The sequence below is a fragment of the Oryzias melastigma genome, linkage group LG1, assembly GCF_002922805.2.
Source record: "Oryzias melastigma strain HK-1 linkage group LG1, ASM292280v2, whole genome shotgun sequence".
Classification (NCBI taxonomy): domain Eukaryota; kingdom Metazoa; phylum Chordata; class Actinopteri; order Beloniformes; family Adrianichthyidae; genus Oryzias; species Oryzias melastigma.
In genome coordinates this window covers 29274040-29295572 of record NC_050512.1, presented here as the reverse complement: position 1 = coordinate 29295572, position 21533 = coordinate 29274040, and the positions used below count along the sequence as shown (strand labels likewise).

Genomic DNA, 21533 nt, shown 5'->3' with positions numbered 1-21533 from the left:
TCTTTTTGGGGCTTTTTTCATTTTTCGACGTTTTTGCAAAAATAATATGGTCCTTGCCATCAGTACCTGATGCTGCGGGCCATAAAAATGAGCTAGAAATTGTTTTTTTAAAAACAATCAAAATTTGAAGAAATCTACTGGTCACTTACATTTCACAAACATGAAAATAAAAGCTTCCACTTGAAAAAATGTAATTCGTACTTCACAAATGTCATCCAAAATTAACACGTGTAGACTCTTTTCACACGTGCAGAAAAGTCTGCTTCATTTGCATATAGATAGATGACTTTTCGTCTACAAATCTTTTTTTACATCTGATAAAACAGGTTTTCTGTAACATTTCATTATGAACAAGCACCCCATCTTGCATGCCACCTTTGACATTCCATACATTCATTTAACACATTTCACAAACTTTAACTAGCTGTTTATCTGTTATTTATTTTACTTGTAACTTGTCCGTACTCAATATTTTTTTATAATAATGTTGGTTTTAACTTAATAAACAATTGTACAGATTTAATTTTACTTTAGTTATGATTATTTTACTGCCTTTTTAAAACCCTATAGAAAATTTTTGGCAAATAAAATATATATATATATATATATATATATATAAATATATATATATAAAGTATAAAACCAAATGTTGATGAAAAAAAATGACAAACATTTTAGAATAAATATGATTTTTTTATTGTGATTGTAGATTTGGACATCTTGCTTTGCCTTCGTCAGCTGTAAAATGTATTGCTCCACTACTTTTGTCAAATCATCTAGATCCACTAATGATACTCACACCGCCATGCTGACTCTCAGTGTTATCTTTAGTCATCAGTGACCAAAACTATTGTCTTGCAGTGTTTCATGATAAAAAAAAGGGGAAATTAAACTTCAATAAAACACAAAACTCAAACGCACAGAAAGAAGTTATTCATGTTTGTTGATTGTTTAGCACACATGTGTACTTAGAGTTAACATACCACTCGTGTTGTCAAAAGGCCTGAAACAAAAATATGACAAACAAAAATGTTCAGATTGTAAAAATTCATTTTTGGTTTTACAGACACGAGGACTCTTTTAGGCGATGTTAAGAAGCCAAAAAGACCGTGTATGGAAGTGTTTGCTGAACGTACAGCTGCTGAGTTATTCAGGTCTTGAAGTGCTCACACAATGAGTCAACGATTTAAACCTAAAGTTCATTCATTCAATCAGAAAAGCAAATATCATTAGTTTTTTTTTTTAAATAATGAAAACAAAGATTATTAAAATGATATTTTATCTGGAGGAACACAGAAACGACTGATAAGGACAGAACTGAAAGAGGAAATACACACAAAAACATCATAAGCCGGTTTACGATAAGAAACTTTTTTTCCAGTTTTCACACAATCGTTCTAACTAAAATGGAAAAGTACGATCAAAAAACATTAAAAATTGATATAATTATTGAGGATAAACACATGAAATAAGTATAACTGACATAAAAAGGATTAAAATCTTATTAGGTCAGATTTAAAGGACTCAGAACCCAAAAGATAAATACAAGGTAAAACAAGTTTATTTGTTTAGCATATTTCACGTACAGAGATGATTCAAAGTACTTTACATAAAACATTAAAATAAAATGAAAGGAGTGATCATACTATAGTAAATAAACAAAAAGATTTAGGTCAATGCAAAAATTAACTTAAATTTGGTCTAAATTTTAAAAAAAGAGTCCAAATGTTCTTGTTAACTGTTTATAAATGTTTTAACTGTGAAGCAGAACATTTTGGGGATTTTAAATTCATAATGGGAAACTTATATCATGTAGTTTATAGGGGAAAAGAGAACAAAAACATATTTAAAGACGATTGCAATGTTTTCTTTGATTCTGGTAAGGTTTTTGCATTTTTTTCTTTTTACATTTTCTAAAACTGAAGTGGTTTGCAATGATAAATAAGAAACAGCAAAGTCTTCCTTTCTCCTAAGCTCCTTACTGCCACAAAGAAAAAATGTCAGCGGTTGGGTTTCAATGGAATTTCTTCCTTCAATGCATTTCCTCCTTTAAGGTTCATGTTTGGAGCTGTTGCTAAATGATCTCAAAGTTAAAAGTTGTCAAAATGAAAATATTGGTTTATATTTTATAAAAGTTTACACTGCTTTCTCTTACTGTTCATTAACACGTTTTTTTTAAATTCAATAAAAACTTTATAAAGATTCTTTCAAAAACCAAAAGCAATCAGGCTTTGTATTTACCGTATTTTTCGGACTATAAGTCGCACCGGAGTATAAGTCGCAGGGGCCAAAAAATGCATAATGAAGAAGAAAAAAACATACATAAGTCGCACTGGAGTATAAGTCGCATTTTTTTCAAGTAATTTATTTTACAAACTGGTTGAAAAAACGATATTACATCATCCTGGAAGGTAAGTTATAACATTCATAAGTGAATAGAAAACAGGCTGAATATGTGTCAACACATATTCACATATTAGCATCATGAAAAAAACGAAAAGGTGTAGCATTTATATAACATAACAGTTTTATTTAACTATAGCCTCAAGAACTCATCAACTTTGTATCTTTACTGTAATTAATTGCAAGCAATCTCACTCCATATCACTAAATCCGTTAAAATTCTTCGTCCTCTGTGTCACGTCTGAATAACTAAAGTAAATAAAGTAATTGCATAGATCACCATAAGAGGGCACTCTAGACTTACGGTCCATATCTCATCATTAAAAATTCGTATATAAGTCGCACTGGAGTATAAGTCGCAGGGACATTCAATCTATGGAAAAAACCGCGACTTATAGTCCGGAAAATACGGTAATTTATTTTGTATTTGTAAGAAAGTAGCCTTAGTGCCCTGTTTGGTCATACAGAAAATATAAAACACTTTGTTTCAGAATGTTTTTTATTTGATTTTATTTTATTAGAAAATATATTGCATTATTTCTTTCAAGATTACTTATTAAGGGTTTTGTTTAGCTGTTACAGGACACCAGACTAAGCAGCAAAAACCCTTACAAATGAACCTGAACATGATAACATAGGAACCAGGCGAGCAACATAAGGGTGACGAAGCAGGACGACCTGACAATTAACTGAAATGTAAACAGCTGGCATGATTATAAACATGAACCCGGTGTGACTGGCACGCGGAAAACTTAAAAAACAAGTGTGAAAAGAATCAAGGAAGTAAAACTGAAAAGGGTAAAATCTTTTCAAACATGGTTAATGAAACAAATCATAGAGCTTAACCCTGTAACGCCAGAGCTGTAGATCCAGTGTGTAGATTCTTTTGACTACCGCGACCCGGAATTTACAGCGTTTCATCTACGTTACCTGGGTAGTCTGCGTTGTCTCCTATGACCGCAAAATGGTGGACGCCGCTCCAATCCGCCTGTTGATCTCCGATCTTCTCTCACTCGTGAACAAGACCCCAAGATATTTAGACTCCTCTAGCTGACCCAGGAGCACTCCACCCACCGAGAGAGCAAGCTATCTCTCTCCGGTTGAGAACCATGGCCTCAGACTTAGCGGTCCTGACCCTCATCCAAGTCGCTTCAAACTCGGTTGCAAACTGCTCCAATACATGCTGGAGGTCCTGGCTCAATGGAGCCAACAGGACAACATCATCTGCAAAGAGCAGAGATGAAATCCTGTGGTTCCCAAACCAGATCCCCATTGGCCCCTGGCTCTGCCTAAAAATTTTGTCCAAAAAGACCATGAACAGAACCGGTAATTGAAAGAACAAAAACATTATATATCTTTGTACTTTCAAAATTAAACTTTCGGTGCCCATGGTGAAAATGGACACATGTGTAATCTGCTGTCTTCATGTGCGTTATCACGTGGGCACGTCACCTTAAATATAAAATCAAATGTTTTAAAGTTTTGTTTTGAAAGTACAACTGAAGTTTTTATTTTGAAAACCAACCCTGCTTTTCGTTTCTCCAAGTTTTTGCAGCAACATTGATGCGTCCACGGACTTGAAATACAGCTCCTGGAAATAAGCCTTTGTTGCATTTAGGAGGAGAGAATATCCAACACATTCTCAGTTCGAACTAGTCACAGACTGGCGTTTGGTTAAGGACCCCTCCTGACATTTAGGGTGTCCCTTACTCATCGTTTTTTGACATGCTGGCTGTTCCCATTAAATCACGGGTCCCAACATCAGAGCCGTGAACCAGAACTGGTCCAGCACTGGGACGCGGAGCACACCTGCACCTTAACCCAGTACCAGTTTGAATAAGATACAGCATCTGGTACCTGGATGGGTCCGGTATCACATCCAAAAGGGTTGGCAAAATCCAAAAGGGTTGGCAGAGCAAAAGGGAAATCTGATCAGTTTATTTGTTTGATTGGTTTGGCTTTGGTTGTACGTTGATGCCTTTCCCGACAGAACCTTCTGCATTAACCAGACTTTAGACAAGCACACAGCTGGGACCAGCCCTTTGTGGTTGCAAAACCCACTTTACTCAGTTTTATTAAGTCAACTTCTTTTTTCAAACAGGTAACAGCATTCTGAGTAAGCTGCAACTATCTACAACAACCAAATACTGACTACTCAAATGAATGGGTGGCGATTTCATTGCTTTGTCAAAAAACAATATCTTAGGCAGCAAAAAATGCAAATACAGCAAGTCAAAGAGCTTAGACTACTATGAAAAATAGATTTAGACTTTCTGGGGACTATGACACAATATTTGAATGTGGAAAACTGTGTGGGACCCTTGTCTCTTTGGAGATCTTCCACGAATGTCCATGTCACAACGCTCTGTCAATAAACTCAAAGAGCTGTGTGGATGGCTCTCTTCTGTCTTCTATCACAGAGACTATTGTTTCCACACAAAAAGCACAGACATGATTATTGAAAGAGCGTGAGAATCTTTGAGTAATGACTCAGCAAGAGCTTAAACAGACATTTCTAAATGTGGAATGGTGGCCTATGTGCAACAAGGGTATAAGTTGGGTGTGTGTAGAATGTAAAAAAAAAAAACAACTTAATGCACCCCAAACAGGTTCTTCTACCAAAAGAGATCCTGTAAATGGATATGCCACCACCAAACCTTCCTGGAAACACTAATACTGTGTCAAATAATGCTGCAAACATAAGAGCATTAGAACATCTCTGTCTGCTATGTTTTCGTGGAGGAAATCTGATTAAATTCAGTTTTACATTTTGTAGATAACTTAGCATGTTGGAGCCTTCAGCTGAAATGTTTCTTGTGTTTTCTCCCAAAGTTTAAAAAAAAAAAAAAAACATAAAATCCTGATTAATTTTCCACCACAAGAATTTTATTGTTGCATTAGTTTATTAAGAATCTGCATCTCAAAAAATCTCCAGCTAAGTCATTAGTCAAAGATTTTCTGCATTACTCTTGCTTGGCAACTGTGTGCACAAGCTCACTCCATAAGTCAACACTCAATGACGATGACAAATATAAAGCCCTTAACATTTAAAAACTTCTCAACCAAGATCCAAAGCTTTTTAAAATTTGAATATCTCAGAAAAGATGTTTTACTGGTAGTTATTAGGTATGACAGTTTGCATGTTTAGGTCTTTCATGCTTAACCAACAGTGAAATGGCGAACACGCCACCTTTGTGTGCAGTCTGCCAGCATTAGAAATTTCCATAAGAAAGAATGCAGAAACAATGACGACAATACAACCGGTTTGCGGAAGTCAAGGCATATAAAAGCAAGAGCAGCTCTACTCTTCATACTCAGAGAAATTTACTACTCAAGACAGAAAGGCAAAACAGACGGCATAAGGAAGTTGGAGAGGTGCGAGTCCCAGAAAATACTTTCAGTTCTGTAAAATGACTTTTTTGGTGTTGTTTATTTCTTTAAATAATTGGTTTTATATGTAGCAATTAAAAAGAAGACATACATAAGGGGTTGTAGCAATGAGTTAAGCAGTTCTACTACAAATCTTTGCTTACCCGTGTTTGTTTGTTTTTTTTGTTTGTTTTTTTTTCTTGCTGCAGACTTTGGAGTCATGAAGCTGGGATTGTTGTTGGCGTTGACTGGAGCCGCTTTCGTGCTCAACCTCTCTGAGGGCAGGATCGTCTCCAAATGTGAGCTGAGGCAGAAACTCCAGCAGGTTCTGCCTCTGCCCAGAAAGTATGGCAGATACAAGGACCAAATCCTAGCTCTAGGTAAGAAATCTATTTACGTAAGATAGAGTTTCAGTTTGTTTTATTGAACAAATGTATACTTTGACTTAAAAAAACATCTAAGAAGCAATTTATAAAATCCAAAGGCTCATAATGACTAATTGTGTATGTTTCATGTCTTTTCTGTACAAATTTGCTTTCCTTGCAGTTACTTGTGAACTAGAGAGAAGATCCCAACTTGACTCCAATCTGGTGACTGGAAATGCTGTGCTCCCAACTGCAGCTGCTAGGCAAACAACACAAGCCTCTGAAGGAAACCAAACCGCCACTGACCAAGACATTGACTCCACAATCTCCTCAGCCCCAATGATAAACAGCACTGTTCCCAGTTTTAGAAGAAAGCGATGGGCTTCAATGAAAGACTTTAGAGAAAGAAGTGACAAGAGACGAGGCCAGAAGGGACAGAGTAGTGACGAAAGTGGAGACAGTGACAACAGCAGCGATGAAAGCCACGAGAAAAAGCAGCAAGGTAAAGAAAGTCATGAATCTTCTGAAGTTGAAGGTCACGAAATGGAAAATCATGGAGCCAACAAACCAACAGAGAGTTCTAGAACCACTGAAATGTCAAACGGTGTGTCTGGTAACCCAAGACAGAAGAGAGATGCTTCATCCGAAGAGAAGGGTCATAAGCAACGAGGCCACAAGAAGCAGGGCGACAAGAAACGGGGCAAGAAGGGACGAGGCAGTGAAGAAAGTGACGAAAGTGAAGAAAGTGACAACAGCAGCGAGGAAAGCCATGGAATGGAAAACCATGGAGCCAACAATCCAACACCCAGCACTAGAACTACTGAAATGTCAAACGGTGTGTCTGGAAACCCAAGACAGAAGAGAGATGCTTCATCTGAAGAAAAGGGCCATAAGCAAAGAGGCCACAAGAAGCAGGGCGACAAGAAACGGGGCAAGAAGGGACGCGGCAGTGATGAAAGTGATGAAAGTGACAACAGCAGTGAGGAAAGCCACGGAATGGAAAACCATGGAGCCAACAAACCAACAGAGAGTTCTAGAACCACTGAAATGTCAAACGGTGTGTCTGGTAACCCAAGACAGAAGAGAGATGCTTCATCTGAAGAAAAGGGCCATAAGAAAAGAGGCCACAAGAAGCAGGGCGACAAGAAACGGGGCAAGAAGGGACGCGGCAGTGATGAAAGTGACGAAAGTGACGAAAGTGACAACAGCAGTGAGGAAAGCCATGACATGGAAAACTATGGAGCCAACAATCCAACACCCAGCTCTAGAACTACTGAAATGTCAAACGATGTGTCTGGAAACCCAAGACAGAAGAGAGATGCTTCATCTGAAGAAAAGGGCCATAAGCAAAGAGGCCACAAGAAGCAGGGCGACAAGAAACGGGGCAAGAAGGGACGCGGCAGTGATGAAAGTGACGAAAGTGAAGAAAGTGACAACAGCAGTGAGGAAAGCCATGGAATGGAAAACCATGGAGCCAACAATCCAACACCGAGCTCTGGAACTACTGAAATGTCAAACGGTGTGTCTGGTAACCCAAGACAGAAGAGAGATGCTTCATCTGATGAGAGGGGCAACAAGAGACGAGGCAAAAAGGGACGAGACAACAAGAAACGTGGTGACAAGAGAAGGGGCAACAAGGGACGGGACAGTGATGAAAGTAATGAAAGTGGGGAAAGCAAACAGAAAAACAAGAAGGAAAAGAAGCCCAGCAAACACAGCCATGAATCATCATCTCAAGAGGAGTACAACATGGAGCAGAATCAGGGACCCAGCAACTATTTCGGGCTCTTCCAGCTCTCTGACAGCTTCTTCTGTGATTCAGGCAATGGCTTGTCCAAGAATCTCTGTGACACAAACTGCTCAGGTGAGTTCTTGTACAAGACACAATCAATGTGTCAAGTTAAATACCATCAAAGTAGGCCACATTGCATTTTCTAACTATTATTTATTCTCTCTGAAGCCTTCATTGATGACGACATCACCGATGACCTTGAATGCTTCGCATACAAAGGATACTGGAGGTAGAGATCTGATTTTTTTTCAATTAATCAAAAAAGTATTTTTCATTGTATTCTTTTTTCTTAATGTTTTCAAATTAATTTGATTGTGTTGGATGTCTAATTTCTAAAAAAAATAGTATGATTAGTGGAGAGAAAGCATGTAAAACTTTAATACTGCTTTATGAGAGAATTCCAGTTGGTCAATGGTGAAAAAAAAAAACACTTTTTCTGGAAGCTGTGCTTTTACCTGTAACCCTCAATTCACATCTAGGCAGCAGTAGCAGCTCATAAAAGCAATGTCATGTCAAAAGTGAGTGAATAGCCATTTATCTCAGACTGAAACCACACGCTGGGAAAGGCAAATATGTCAAACAAAAAACTTGTTGCTATACATTGCTCAAATTTGGTTGTGTTGCTTGCAACCCCACACATACAGGAAAAATGTAATGTATTCAATGACACAAAGCTACCATTTACTCTATCCACAAAAGTAGGAATGTGAGAAAGTCAAAACATAAAACTGTTTTTCAAACAGAGAAATGATGGCTTTCTCTCTTCACTTGACAGATCAATCCTGGACGAGGTCTCCAGCAGCTGTTCTGACCAACAGGACACCTACTTTGATGAATGTGAATAAGCAGGTCTACAAACATGGTTTCTACCTGCAACATTATATGCTGGGATCTTAGCTGTCATGGGAAGTTCCTCATACTCTGGTTTCTTGTTTCTTTTGCTGATTGTTTTTTATATTATATGGGATAAAAACATCAGTGAGGTTGATCATTTCCTAAAACATTTGCAACAACAGAAATAAAATATTTAATAAAATAGTTTATTTTGAATGTGTTGTATTTGTCTGTCTGCAATTAATAAATCAATAAAATTCAAACCACATTAAATCATTGCAGTTTCTTTTGATTGATTACCAAAAATTAAGACTTCAATATCAAGCCTTGCAACTTGTCAGGAGTCAGAGCTGTCTCCCCCTCTTGTCACCAGCGGGAGCCATCTCCAGAGTACTAAACTCACTACACCTCCCAGCAGCCTCAGCACACAGTCTCTGGCTGCCACCCACCTGACTCCAATAGGACAATCACCCACCTGTTTCTTCAGCACCACACAGAGCCTTGCTCAGTACAAAGTATTGTTTGTGCCACCCTGCCTGCACTACCAAGCGTTTCTATCTGGTTTCTGACCCTGCTTATTCTCTGACTGCTTGCTGCCTGCCCTGACCCTCACCTGATCCCGGACTACTCTACTCTCCTCTTGGATGATCCCATGTTGGTGATTGACCTCTGCCAGTCTGACCCTGATCTAGCCTTGTGGACTTTTGGTTGTGCTTCATTCTTTTCTGAATTAATAAACCTGCTGCAAGTGGAACCAGATGTCTGCCCATTTGTAACACAACTAGAACAGATTTTACCAAAGATCTGGGGAAAAGCTCCATTGTCTTGACTGTACAATAACAGCCTCAACGAGTGACTAAGAGATTCATCAATCAAAGCATGTACCTTCATTTTGGAAGAAGAGGAAGAAACCTCACTGGAACATCTAATCTACAACAAACAGGTATGTTACTAACTGCAGCAATGAGACAACAGGAAGCAGACACAAATCCAGGAATATCTGCTCTGGAACAGAATCAATTTGGTGTTGATCAGTATGTGGACCCCTATTTATTATCTTTATACATACTGTTTATGCTAAGCATGATATTTCATGTAAAGAGAATGGTAAGGTCGAACCAGGGTGGGATTATACAAGTTTGCTTCCTCCCACTCCCTTTCAAGCAATCAACTTGTGACTGATTATGTAAGATGATATTTTATGTATTATTTCCTGAAGTAAACAATGTCATTCATTCATTCATTCTCTCATTCATTCATAAGCATATTTAATGTTTTTTACACATATTTAATGCTTTTATGTAATTAAACCGATTAAACAAACTCTGAGAAAAACAACTGTTGAGACAACCGTGTTGTAAGATTGTTGGGCTATATAAATAAAATTTATTTGAGCTGAGTTGAATACTGCAATGCACAGATTTTTAATAAGACTAAATTACATGTGTGTTTGTGAATAAATCAGCAAAATAATTTGGTGATTTGTCTCACAGCACTGTGACTGCAACTGTCCAGGCTGCATCCTGCCTTCACCAACCAGGCTCCAGCAACCCTGTGATTGCAAAATATGTCCATTCACTACATGTATAAAACATGCATTCATCCTCCTGAAATGATCTTTGAATCAATAGGGAGTCAGGAGGGAGATCTGTGTCCTCATTGGCTCATTGGACTGCAGTAATGCAGTTGCAGGGTGTGGTTCAGATGGCAGCACGAGAGTTTCTCTCCACATTCACCCAGTGGAAAGAAAGCATGTTTGTCTTCTGCACCATTCAGGAATTTTGCAGCAGCTGTAAAGATGTGTTTGACTCAGAAGGACAGGAGAACTTTTTGTCACAATCATTGTCTTTAAGTTTAGTTTCATTAGTTCCTGCTCTTTAGATGAAGTCTGGATTTGTTTTGTGTCAAACTTATTTTCAGACTTCAGGTTTTCTGAAGTCCTCATATTTTAGTGTCAATCAATCACAAATGATTCTATTTCAGTTAATGACCCAGCTGTCTATTTAAGTCTGTCGTTTTCAGGTTCTTTTTTTGTGTGTTTGTGTGGAAAGTTTGAGCTGATAAAATCTGAATTTCTTTGAGATACTTTGACTGATGGCTTCCTGGAAAGAGGTCTTTTGGCAGCTTGGATTTTCCAAATACCAGCCAATAGAGGGCGACATCCTCAACTTTCAGGCTCTGGATTGAAAAGTTCAAACAAACAAACTGTTTAAAATGACATTATCCTTGAAGAAAGAAAATATACAAGTCTAAGGCAGAAAACCATTGAAGTTCATGGTTGCTTTTCCACGTTAACAGGTGCTGTGTGATGTGCATAGCTGACATACCGTAGAGCTTTTTTTAGACGGCTTAAACAGAAGGAAGAAAATGTTCTCGGCTTCCAGAAGAACTTGTTTTGATTAAAATAAAGACATGGACTTTCGCCAGACACATGCAGACAAAAAATGTCCTCTTGGTTTTTATTATTAAATATATATATTATTGATATTCCAAAATGTATTTTTCTGCATTAATCAAGTGCTTTTTAAGGATTCAACTATTGTCATTTCACCACAAGAATAAAACAAAATTGTGACTGGTCTTGGAGCAGCCATTTACAGTGGAAGTATGGCAGAGAATAAAAGACACATCGATGTGATACGCAGACAGAACTTAGACCTACTACAATTCCTATGGAGTATCAGTTCCTATGAGTATTGTGCAGATTTAGCACAAAAAGAGAAAATATAAACATAGCACTGCTTTCAAGAGGGGTTTGTCGGTGAAAAGGGGCGACGCAAAGATCATTCAGAGGTCAGCAGTCTTACTTCTTCTGGGAAGAAGCTGATGCTCGTTCTGGTGGTCTTGGTCTTCACAGACTCTTGAGCCTAAAATAGGAGCGTTCCCATTAACTCTGAAATTTCGCAGATTGGAATTTCGATAATAAATTCTCTTTATGGAAACACCACAATTTCTAAAAAAAAAAAAAAAAGCTTTTGCGTTTAGAGGATGTGGTATTTGGGGTGTATCGAAATAGAGATTTTTCATAAAATTTTAATGGAAGCCTTTTTTTTTCTTTTTTTTAATAAATGCCCTTCTTGGTATGAAGTGTCCGTCCTGAGCGCTGCACAGCGGGCACTACGAGAGGTCCCACGGTGTTCACAGCTCATTATAAATCGCGCATCATAGGGAATTGAACAGCTCCTCTCTAAAATCCTCAACCAAAGTTTCATCTTAGCTGCACTATTCAAGCTGGCAGCCTGAATTAATCGAAAGAGTCTCCACTGAGGATGAGCACTAGTGCTGTGACAAACTTGAATGGACCTTGTCGTATTTTCAAACAAAAAATATCCAGCTGCTCACTTCTTAGGTTTTTTTTTTTTTCAAACCCACTGAACAGGCTTCTCACGTGCACCTGATGAGGCTGTAAATCGACTAGGTGCGCTGCACGAGCCACACTTCAGTGACGTCACTCAAATGCTCCCCATTTAGTGAATAAATAAAAAAAAATACTTGTTCTCATCCATCCGTTTTTAATGACTTAACGGGTGAGTTGGTTTGTGCTTCATCGCAAAATTATGATTTAATGGAAACTGTCTCATTTCGAAACTGTTTTTTTTTTTCGAAATTCCAAGAATTTCAATAAAGTTTTGCACAAATGTGTAATGGAAACGCAGCTTGTGATGAATTGGTGATCCCTCCTCAGTGTTTTCAGCGCAATTCTCAGTTTTTATTGCTTATGACAAACCATCCAACCCCTTAAAATCACACTACCACCACCGTGTTTGATTGTTAACACTTTTACAGCAGCTGTCCTACAAAGCAGAACTTCCACAATTACTTGGAAAAAGGTGCAGCGCAGCTCTGACTGCTGTTTAAACAAGACTTTTCTGTTGGTACAGATCAAGCAATGCTATGATTTTAAAAAGAGCTATTCTAAGACACTGAAGAGAACAGTGAGTTCATTTGTTGTTTTAACAAACAGATCCATCCTGATTACACAGCAATTATCTGTCCTGTTCACAGAATACCAATGAAAACCTGTTTGGAATTCACCGACTCATCCTGCTTTGATTACAAAAAGTATCCAGCACTAACATTTTCTAAATGAAAGTTTTCCTTTTTTAACTTTTTGTCACAGTAGTGTTGCTCGATTATTATTATTATTATTATTATTATTATTATTATTTGCAAATTTTATGATTTTTTTTTTATACATTCAGTCCAATATTTTTCAGACTCTTTGATCTAGTCTTCACAGGACACTATTTTTGTCACAAGTGTGACTGGATTTTTTTTTTTTTTTTAATGGTGTGCCCAGCTGTTCAGTGAAAAAATAGAGAAGAAAGTGTACAAAAGACTCTGTTAATAACATTTTTAATGATTTTTCTTCCAGTTTAAGTTCCGGTTATCAGATTCCGGTTAAAGAGTCAAAAGGGTGCAATGACACCATCTGCTGCTGCACACTACAAGACTTCCTGTCTGCCCTGCATCGTGCACGTGAGTCTGCCTTAGTGCCAGTTGAGGAGTTTTTTTCTTTGTTTTAGGTTGTTGAAGCTTGTGCGTTGATAATTTAAGTATGTTTGTCAGTGCATCTGTTTGTCCAGTTATTTACTTCTTGTTAAGTGAGTATGTGCCTCTAGATACTAAGTGTTATCCAACCTTTTTTGAGCCAAGGTACACTTTTTCCTTGACAAAAATTCTGCGGCACACCAGCATTCAAATATGTGAAACAGGAGAGACTCAATGGTCTGTATTGAGGTTCAGTCCCTCATCAATCTCGCGACAAATTTTTGTTATAATTCAGGTAGAAAAGCCGGAAGTTGCAGCTGTTTTTTCTAAATGTTGTAATAAAAGTTGTGATAGTTTTCAATAATAATTTTCAACTAAATTAGTTGGAAATTTGCTGAAGTGGTTGTTTTTCCCTTTATGTATTAATAACTTTATTAATTTTAGGTGACCTCAGAAAAATAAACGAAAATATGTTCTTTCCAAAGAGTATTTTTTTTATATGTCTTTAAATTATTGTGCCAGAGCAACTGTAATTTTTGAACAATTATATGATCACAACATGCTTGTTTTTTTTACACACAAAAAACATTAAATTAATGATATTTTTTTTATTCTAACAACAAAAAAAATGAACATTTTGAAGTTTTATTATTTTTTATTTAGTCTTAATGCAAAATGTAACTTTAACAAGTAATGTTTTATCTATTTTTGGGTGAATAAAGTGTTTTATTTTAGTTGCAGTGCAGAAGTGCTGTAACTTAAACCCAATGCATTATGGGAGATGGAGTGCAAAAAATTGACGCTGATGCAGGGCAAACGCACGTCTCTGAGCTTCATTATTTTGTTCCCTTTTTCCACAGTTTGACACCAGATCCCACGGGACGCTACACCGCTAAACACGAGCTTTAGCTGTTATTTTTGCTGGAACTGTGAGACTTTATGAGCCAAATCGCAACATAAAAGTGAGAAGGCTAAGAACTTTTGATTTGTCAGATGACATGATAAAGCTTCCAAGAATGGTTGACGTAGACAGTTGGAGGGGCAGAACTTTTAAAAAAAAAAAAAAAAAAAACACAGCTAGCTGTGGCTAAATCGAAAACAGAGCTGATCTCCTGGTGATAGAAAATGTTTTTATATCGGTGAAAATGAATAATTTCCCACGACACACCTGGACATCTCTCGCGGCACACTAGTGTGCAACACACCCATAAAGCTATACATTCACACCAGACATGTGCTTAGTGTTCAAAAATTTGATTTTGGTTGTGTAGCCTTCATGAGAAAATATCAAATTCATTATTTAATTTACATCAATTTCTTAGCAAAGTTTTAAATGTCCTACAGCGCATGAAGGCATCATCCAGTTCATCAAACCCCCACAGAGGGGGCATCTGCCTTATCAGCCAATCAGTGGTCATGACTGGACTAGCAGCTCTGAGATCAGTTCTGAAGCACGGCAAGACGTCTTTTCACTTCAGCCATGGAGAACGTAAGGTATCGCTGCTTTAGTTAAGCAACCCCAAAACTGGAAACAAGTTGTCTGCTAATTTTTCTCTTCAAAAAAAAAAATTATAAATAAAATAAAACAGGAAAGTTGTGCTACGGAGGACGAGCAAGTTGTCGTTACTCAGGACATTAGCTGTAGCAGCTAATTCCTCACCGACCATTTTGTGAGCTGTTTCGCGGACTGGAATCCTTGTTCTGACCCTTGAACTAAGAACTGCGGTGAGAAATGTGTCACTTTAGCTTTCGCGGTACTGCGATAATTGGTCAAAATGTCTCTAATAACTCACATTATAAAGAAGAACATATATTTGGGGAAAATGTATCTCCATTTATTTTTTTTTTAGCTTGAACATAATCATAATAAACAACTTGTCTTATTTTGTGTTTAATACTGTAATACTGTTTTTGACCAGCTTGGACACTAATTGAATTTGGATTATCTGTAAAATTCAGTGTTAACAATCCTACTACTTGTCATGGAGCAACCTGCTGCTACCATCTCCAGCCACCAGAGGGAGCGCTCACCACCTACCACCACCTGGACTCACCAGCTCAGCTGTTCCCCATCACCTCATCACCTCCTCAGCATTTAGTCTGGCTCCACACTCCACTCCCCGCGAAGTATTTGTTTGTGCCACCCTGCCTGCAGTATCGAGCGTTTATCTTTGACTTATTTCTTCTGTCTCTGACCCTCTGATTGCCTGCCACCTGCCCCTGACCCTCGCCTGGACTCTGACTACTCTTTTGCTCTCTCGGATGTTCCCTTGCTCCTGGTCTGACCTCTGCCTGGCTCTTACTACGTCTCTGTATTGTGCCCTTTCCTGCTGTGGATGTTAATAAACCTTACCTGCTAGCACATGGATCCAAACGCCTCCGTGCCTTCGTCACAGACGTCACACTACTTGGCGCAAATTATTGGAAATAACAGGAAAAAAATGAAATAATTCAAGTAGCTGCCAGGAAAATTGGTGCCCGCGACAGCCAGTCTTGCAACATGTGCTCCCCTATCTTTCCTTTCGAAGGCACGTCTTATCAAAGAACGGTGAGTACAACATTTTACAACCTCTTTAAATGAAAATAAAAGATCCGTACTTGGTGAAAACACATTGAGAATTAATCACAGGACTAAATATCGCAATATCGATATTTTGGTACACCCTGAGTGTTCAGGTATGTGACTGCAGTTTTAGTTTTACGATTATTTGTGATTTCACGATTAAAAATGTCACTTTGCCTTTATTGTTTGATAGAAAGATCATCACTTAATAATGTACGGTTTGCCTTTATTTTGTTAATGCATAGAACTGGAAGTTATTCAGAGTAATTTCTGGTGCAGCTTTCCTACTGCATGGAAAGGTCTATAGTGCAGGAAAAGCAATGACGTACAAGTCTGGCGATCTCTGAAGCTTTCCTGAATATGTTTTACTGTTTATTCTATTGCATGATACTAAAGTTATGATAAGATATCCTGCTATGTTTATGATAGTGTTGTTTCCTTTACCTTGATGAGCAAATTCTAAAACTGTTTACAGAAATTGTAAAATGAGTGATTTCTTTTATGTTTGTGTCACGTTTGAATGTTGATATTTTGAATGTTGTACAACTAAAATAGAACTTGATTAAGATTATTTTAAGAAAAATCTGACACATATGACCGTATCTATAGGTCAGTTTTTCTTGGTGGACCTGAAATCCAAAGAAAAGCGACGAGATCCACATGGCAAGCAGAAGAACCCAGAAGAAAAGATACTAATAAAAGCATCAAAAATGTATCAAACGCCCGCCCCTCCATGTCACCAGTTTGTCAATTATTGTATTTGTCTGTGTTAAAAATATATATTTTTAAAAAAATAAATAAAAGAAAATCATTTTGTATTGTAGGTGTTTGGGTTCTCCATATGGTCCAGTGCAGCATGGAGGATGATGTTTATAAATCATCAGGGGTTTAACTTATGGTAAAACCTTGGAAGGAGGTCCCTGAAATGTTGCACTATTATTGCCTTGGTTTTAAAACTGCTGGCCTGTAATTGTACAGACTCTTTCTTGACAGATGGGAATATAAGCAGCACATTTTGGGCTGGATGACTCGGTTGCTATAGCAGGAAAGAGGTCAAAGTCTGTGAAAACGTCTGACAGCTGATCTTTTTTTCACACTTTTCTGCACCTTGTCAGGTTCTTCATCCTGCTCTCATTGCAGTCATGCACACTGCAGTCATTTCCAGATTTACTGCTTTCAGCACATGCCAGGTACACCTTAAGCAGATTTGCCAGTCTGTTGCAGTGCCAGACACTCACTTGAATACCTAGGGACAATTTAGAGTAACCAATTAACCTATGAACTAAGACTTTTGGACTCTGGCAGGAAGCCACAGGGTCTGGAAGAAACACATGCACAGGAGAACATGAAACACAGAAAGATTCAATCTAGGATTTGAACCTGGGTCTTGTCACTGACAGTCAAGAGCGCTAACCACTGCACTGCAGTGCAGCCCATTAATCTATTTCGCAGTACTTTCTTCAAACCAAAAGCACAAGCACATTCCTTGCATGACATTTATTTTGACAGGTCAATTGTTGGCTGTCATTTTCACACCAGCAGTGCTATTTGTAAGGATGAGCAAAACACTTGACAATGAAAATCATCTTAACTTTTTTGAAGAACTTGTTTGCAGAAAATGACTTTGCATTTTCTTCATGCACGCAAAGAAAAGTATTTGGCCTCTTTGTACATTTATATTCTCTTTTACCTTAATGTCACATAAAAAAAATCAAGATCATAGAACAAGTCTAAGGTCGTATTTGTTGGTTTAAAAATTCTGGTTTGGGATTTTGGGGTCCTGAAATTCCCTGATGACCACACTACCACCACCATGCTTGACTGTTGGTGTCGCAGCAGATTAACAGGAAAAACACCTTTCCCAGTGATTCAAGGACGTTAGCAGCACAGCTTTAACAACTGTAGTTATTCAGATTAAATGAAAGATGAAGTATCTTTCAGAATGTATTTTATCTACTGAAATGCACAAACTGTTAAAACAAAGTTTAAATCAAATTAAATTAAAGTTTATTGGTATAGCACTTTTCCGACTGACGCAACTCAAAGATTACTAAACATTTAGAAAAGCAACACTATAAATTGTTTCTTCTCTCAAACATTTTACATGTCTTACAGCACCTTAGATAAAATTTGTTAACTTTAGGTTTAATTTCATTGATTTCCTTATTTGTCAGGGGACAAAAGTGACAAAAAAATGACTAAATTTTCTACACTATTAAAACTTAAACATACAGTCAATTAACAAAAGCTCTGTCATTTATTACATTTAAATACATTACTTCAACTAAATATGTATGTTGATGAAAACTAATTATGCATTAAAGTACAAAACTATTGTTAGTTCAATTCAATTTTATTTTTATAGCCCAAAATCACAAAAACAATTGCCTGATTGGACTTCATGCCGGTAATTTGACAGAAGCAGAAGATCGGTTTCTAGCTGAGTTTCTAACAATTATTTTTAATCTTTTTGAAAATAGAAATTTGAGAAAAAACATAAATGAAGCTGAAATAGAACAGTTTTGTGTTTCACATGGATTAGTTTCTTCAGCAGCATTCTGTCTAAATGCCAGTAATGTTCTAGGAGATCTCAAAACGGATCATTAAAATGTTCTCAGAAACCTGTAAATTCTTTTTAAACTGATGTTTTATTGTCATATCTCAGTTTAAGATTTTTTTTATTGAAGGGTTTTAATACAGCAAAAACACGTGAAAAAAAGATCAGTTCACTAGGAAAGTCTTTTAAGATGGCGTTTTTATACAAACGACACACATTTTTTTTAAAAGTACATAGAAAACAATCCCAAAATTAAAAAATGAATTTGTTTCTATCCAAATAAATTTGAATATAATGTCCAGAAAGGTGAAGAAATGCTTTCAAAAAATATGTTTTTTAAAGATAAACTAGTTATTAATAAAATGTAAAAAACAACTCTAATCAATATATATACTTTTTAGCAAAAACAGTCAAAGAAAAGTCATCATGAACCTGTTCTTTGCTATGGTGCCTAAAAAAAACGGATTGGTTGGAAACATTTTCTTCATTTCTTTCATTTCCTTTTAAAAGACAATCCAGTTTGTGATTTATGATGCCTATTGGTGCAAATACTCATCAGAATGCTGGCTCCGAAATTACCCTAAAAAATAGATTTTTTTTTTTTTTTAGGGTAATTTTACTGGATTTAGAAAACTTCATATCTGTAAGACAGCTGTAAAAATGTACAAAATAAAAGTATATTCATCAACTAAATTCAATCACATATTTATAAATAATAATTATAGTGGCATAATCGAGATTTTAGAAGTTAAAGTCAAAGAAAGAAACCTGAGTTGTAATCTTTCTTCAAAAGATGCTTCAACATAAAGGAAAAAAGTCAATTTACAAACAGTTTCCCTTGTGTCCTAATATGGCTAGGAAACGGAGAAAAAATAGTTTGTCAGCTTTTATGTTTTTTCTCAAGCCTGTAAAATCATAAAAATGTTTTTTCTTTAAGATCACTTAAATAAAAAAAACTTAAAAACTTTAAAAAATAATAATAATAATAATAATAATAATAATATCACTTAAATAATTTTTTAAGAGGTCTATTTAAGATACAAATAAACATATGTATTATGTAGTACTCCTAATTTTCTCAATGACTGAATTTTGCACCTCAGATTGTTTATTTTAATTAATAAAAAAACTAAACATAACATAATTTAAAAAAAACAGCAAAGTTATTTTAAGATTGTTCTTTGTCGTCATGCAGAAAAAATGTACTGGGGAGTTGATGAAGACAATGCCGGTTCCTGAAGACAAATCAGGTAAAGTCCCACTATTGTCTAACACTCACTAAATGTGGCGCAATTTGTTCTTTGCCTTTGACTCTGGGATTAGTGAGTGAAACCCCCTTAAATCTAATCCTAATCCCATAAAGGGAGATGCTCTAAAGGCTGGCAACAATGTCTATATCTAAAATAAGAATAAACTAATTAAAAAAATAGTGTGGAGGATCTGCTGGGACATCTAACCACTGATAAAATAGCATTTTGACGATCTGATGATCATGTAAAGTAGGAGTAAATTACAAGTTACACATTTGTGAGAGAAAAAAAACTTAAAGAACTCCTCATTTTAGTATTAGAAGAAAGAGAGAATAGCACCCCTTTAAAACAAAGTCAAAATACAGCATCTCTGAGATTCCCCAGGGGGAAATGGCTTTTGTCCTAGAAACCATCCTTAGACTTAGACTTAGACTTAGACTTAGACTTCGCTTTATTAATCCCTTTGGGATGGCACCCTTGGGGAAATTAAGTTTTTCAGCAGCTTACAGGGTATACATTAATACAAAATAAAAATCTCAATGTACATATACATGATAAAAAATCTCAAAAAAAATCTCAATGTACAGTAATAATAATAAGAAGCAAAAGTACGACAGCGTAAGAAGAGCAGTCTGTATGGCGGTATCAAAACAGGTTTGGGTCCGTGATTGATTTATTGCACATGATAGGTAGGTTATTACAGCATTATTTATTGCACTTATACTTTTATTGCACATGAGTGGATGGATGAATTGCTGAATGGATTTTGTTTGTTTGTTGTTTGTTTGTTTCCAGTTGCAGAAAGGTTTAAGAGTGCATGCCAACAGGATTTATGGAAAACGGGTCCCTAAAACCAGATGGAATTATGTTGGAAAACAAGGAAAAGAATCATATTAAAGTTTTAAATCAAGAAACAAACATCACCAAAAGCAATCAAAATAATGAAAAACAAGAAAATCAAACCAAAGTCTAATTTCCTTATCAGACATGCACCAAAGTTCCATTCCACTGAAATACAGCTGTGCTTGTAAGTTTACACACCTCGAAAAAAAATTGATTTCTTGCTCATTTTTCAGAGAATATGTAAGATAACAACTTTGATTTCCACTCATGACAAAAGAAACTTATCAAATGACTTTGTACAGTTACCTACCCTACTAACTTTGTTACTTTATGAAAACATGAACACAAGTTGATACAAAAGGGTTTGAATGACAGCTAAAGGTCATCATCCTCATCTGTGACTCGTTTGCCTGTAATCAATGTGTGTGCACAAAATGTTGGAGTTTCTGAGCTCCCAACAGAACGTTGCATCCTGACATTTCTGGATCCTGTGTCATGGGGAAAGCCAAAGAGCTGTCAAAAAAAATCTACAGGAAAAGGTAACTGAACTGTACAAAACAGGAAAGAGGTATAAGAAGATATCCAAGAAACTGAGAATGCCAGTCAGCAGAGTTCAAAGTTTGATCAAGAAGTGGAAACTGACGAGTTCTTTTAAAACCAAACCACGGTCGCAAACATTTCTGCCACAACTGCCTGAACAATCATTAAGGCTGCAAAGAAAAAACCCACAAATAACTTCAACTGTGATCCAGAACTCTGTAAAACTGTGGTGTGGATGTTTAAAGATGTACAATAAGGAGACACCTGAAGAAAAATGGTCTGCATGGTCGAGTTGCCAGAAGAAAGTCGTTACTGTGCAAATACCATAAAATAGCCTGTTTACAATACACCAAACAGCACAGAGACAAGCCTCCAAACTTCTGGACCAAAGTCATTTGGAGTGATGACACCAAGATTGATTTTTGAAGCCATAAACACTTGGAGAGAAGCCAACAAACCCTATGATGAAAATAAAACTATTTCTACTCTGAAACACGGAGGAGGATCACTGATGGTTTGGGACGTG

The 21533-nt window shown here is 36.7% G+C and overlaps 1 protein-coding gene across 1 annotated transcript in view; it reads left to right on the top strand.

Annotated features, from left to right (window-relative positions):
* The window catches only part of LOC112157332 (sarcoplasmic reticulum histidine-rich calcium-binding protein), a 33937-nt gene that overhangs the window by 7453 nt on the left and 4951 nt on the right, over positions 1 to 21533 (top strand). The window contains exons 2-3 of the mRNA XM_036213953.1: positions 5982 to 6152; positions 6319 to 7364. Of these exons, the coding sequence (XP_036069846.1) occupies positions 5993 to 6152; positions 6319 to 7364 (1206 nt within the window). The 5' untranslated portion in view covers positions 5982 to 5992. The remainder of the gene's footprint in view (positions 1 to 5981; positions 6153 to 6318; positions 7365 to 21533) is intronic.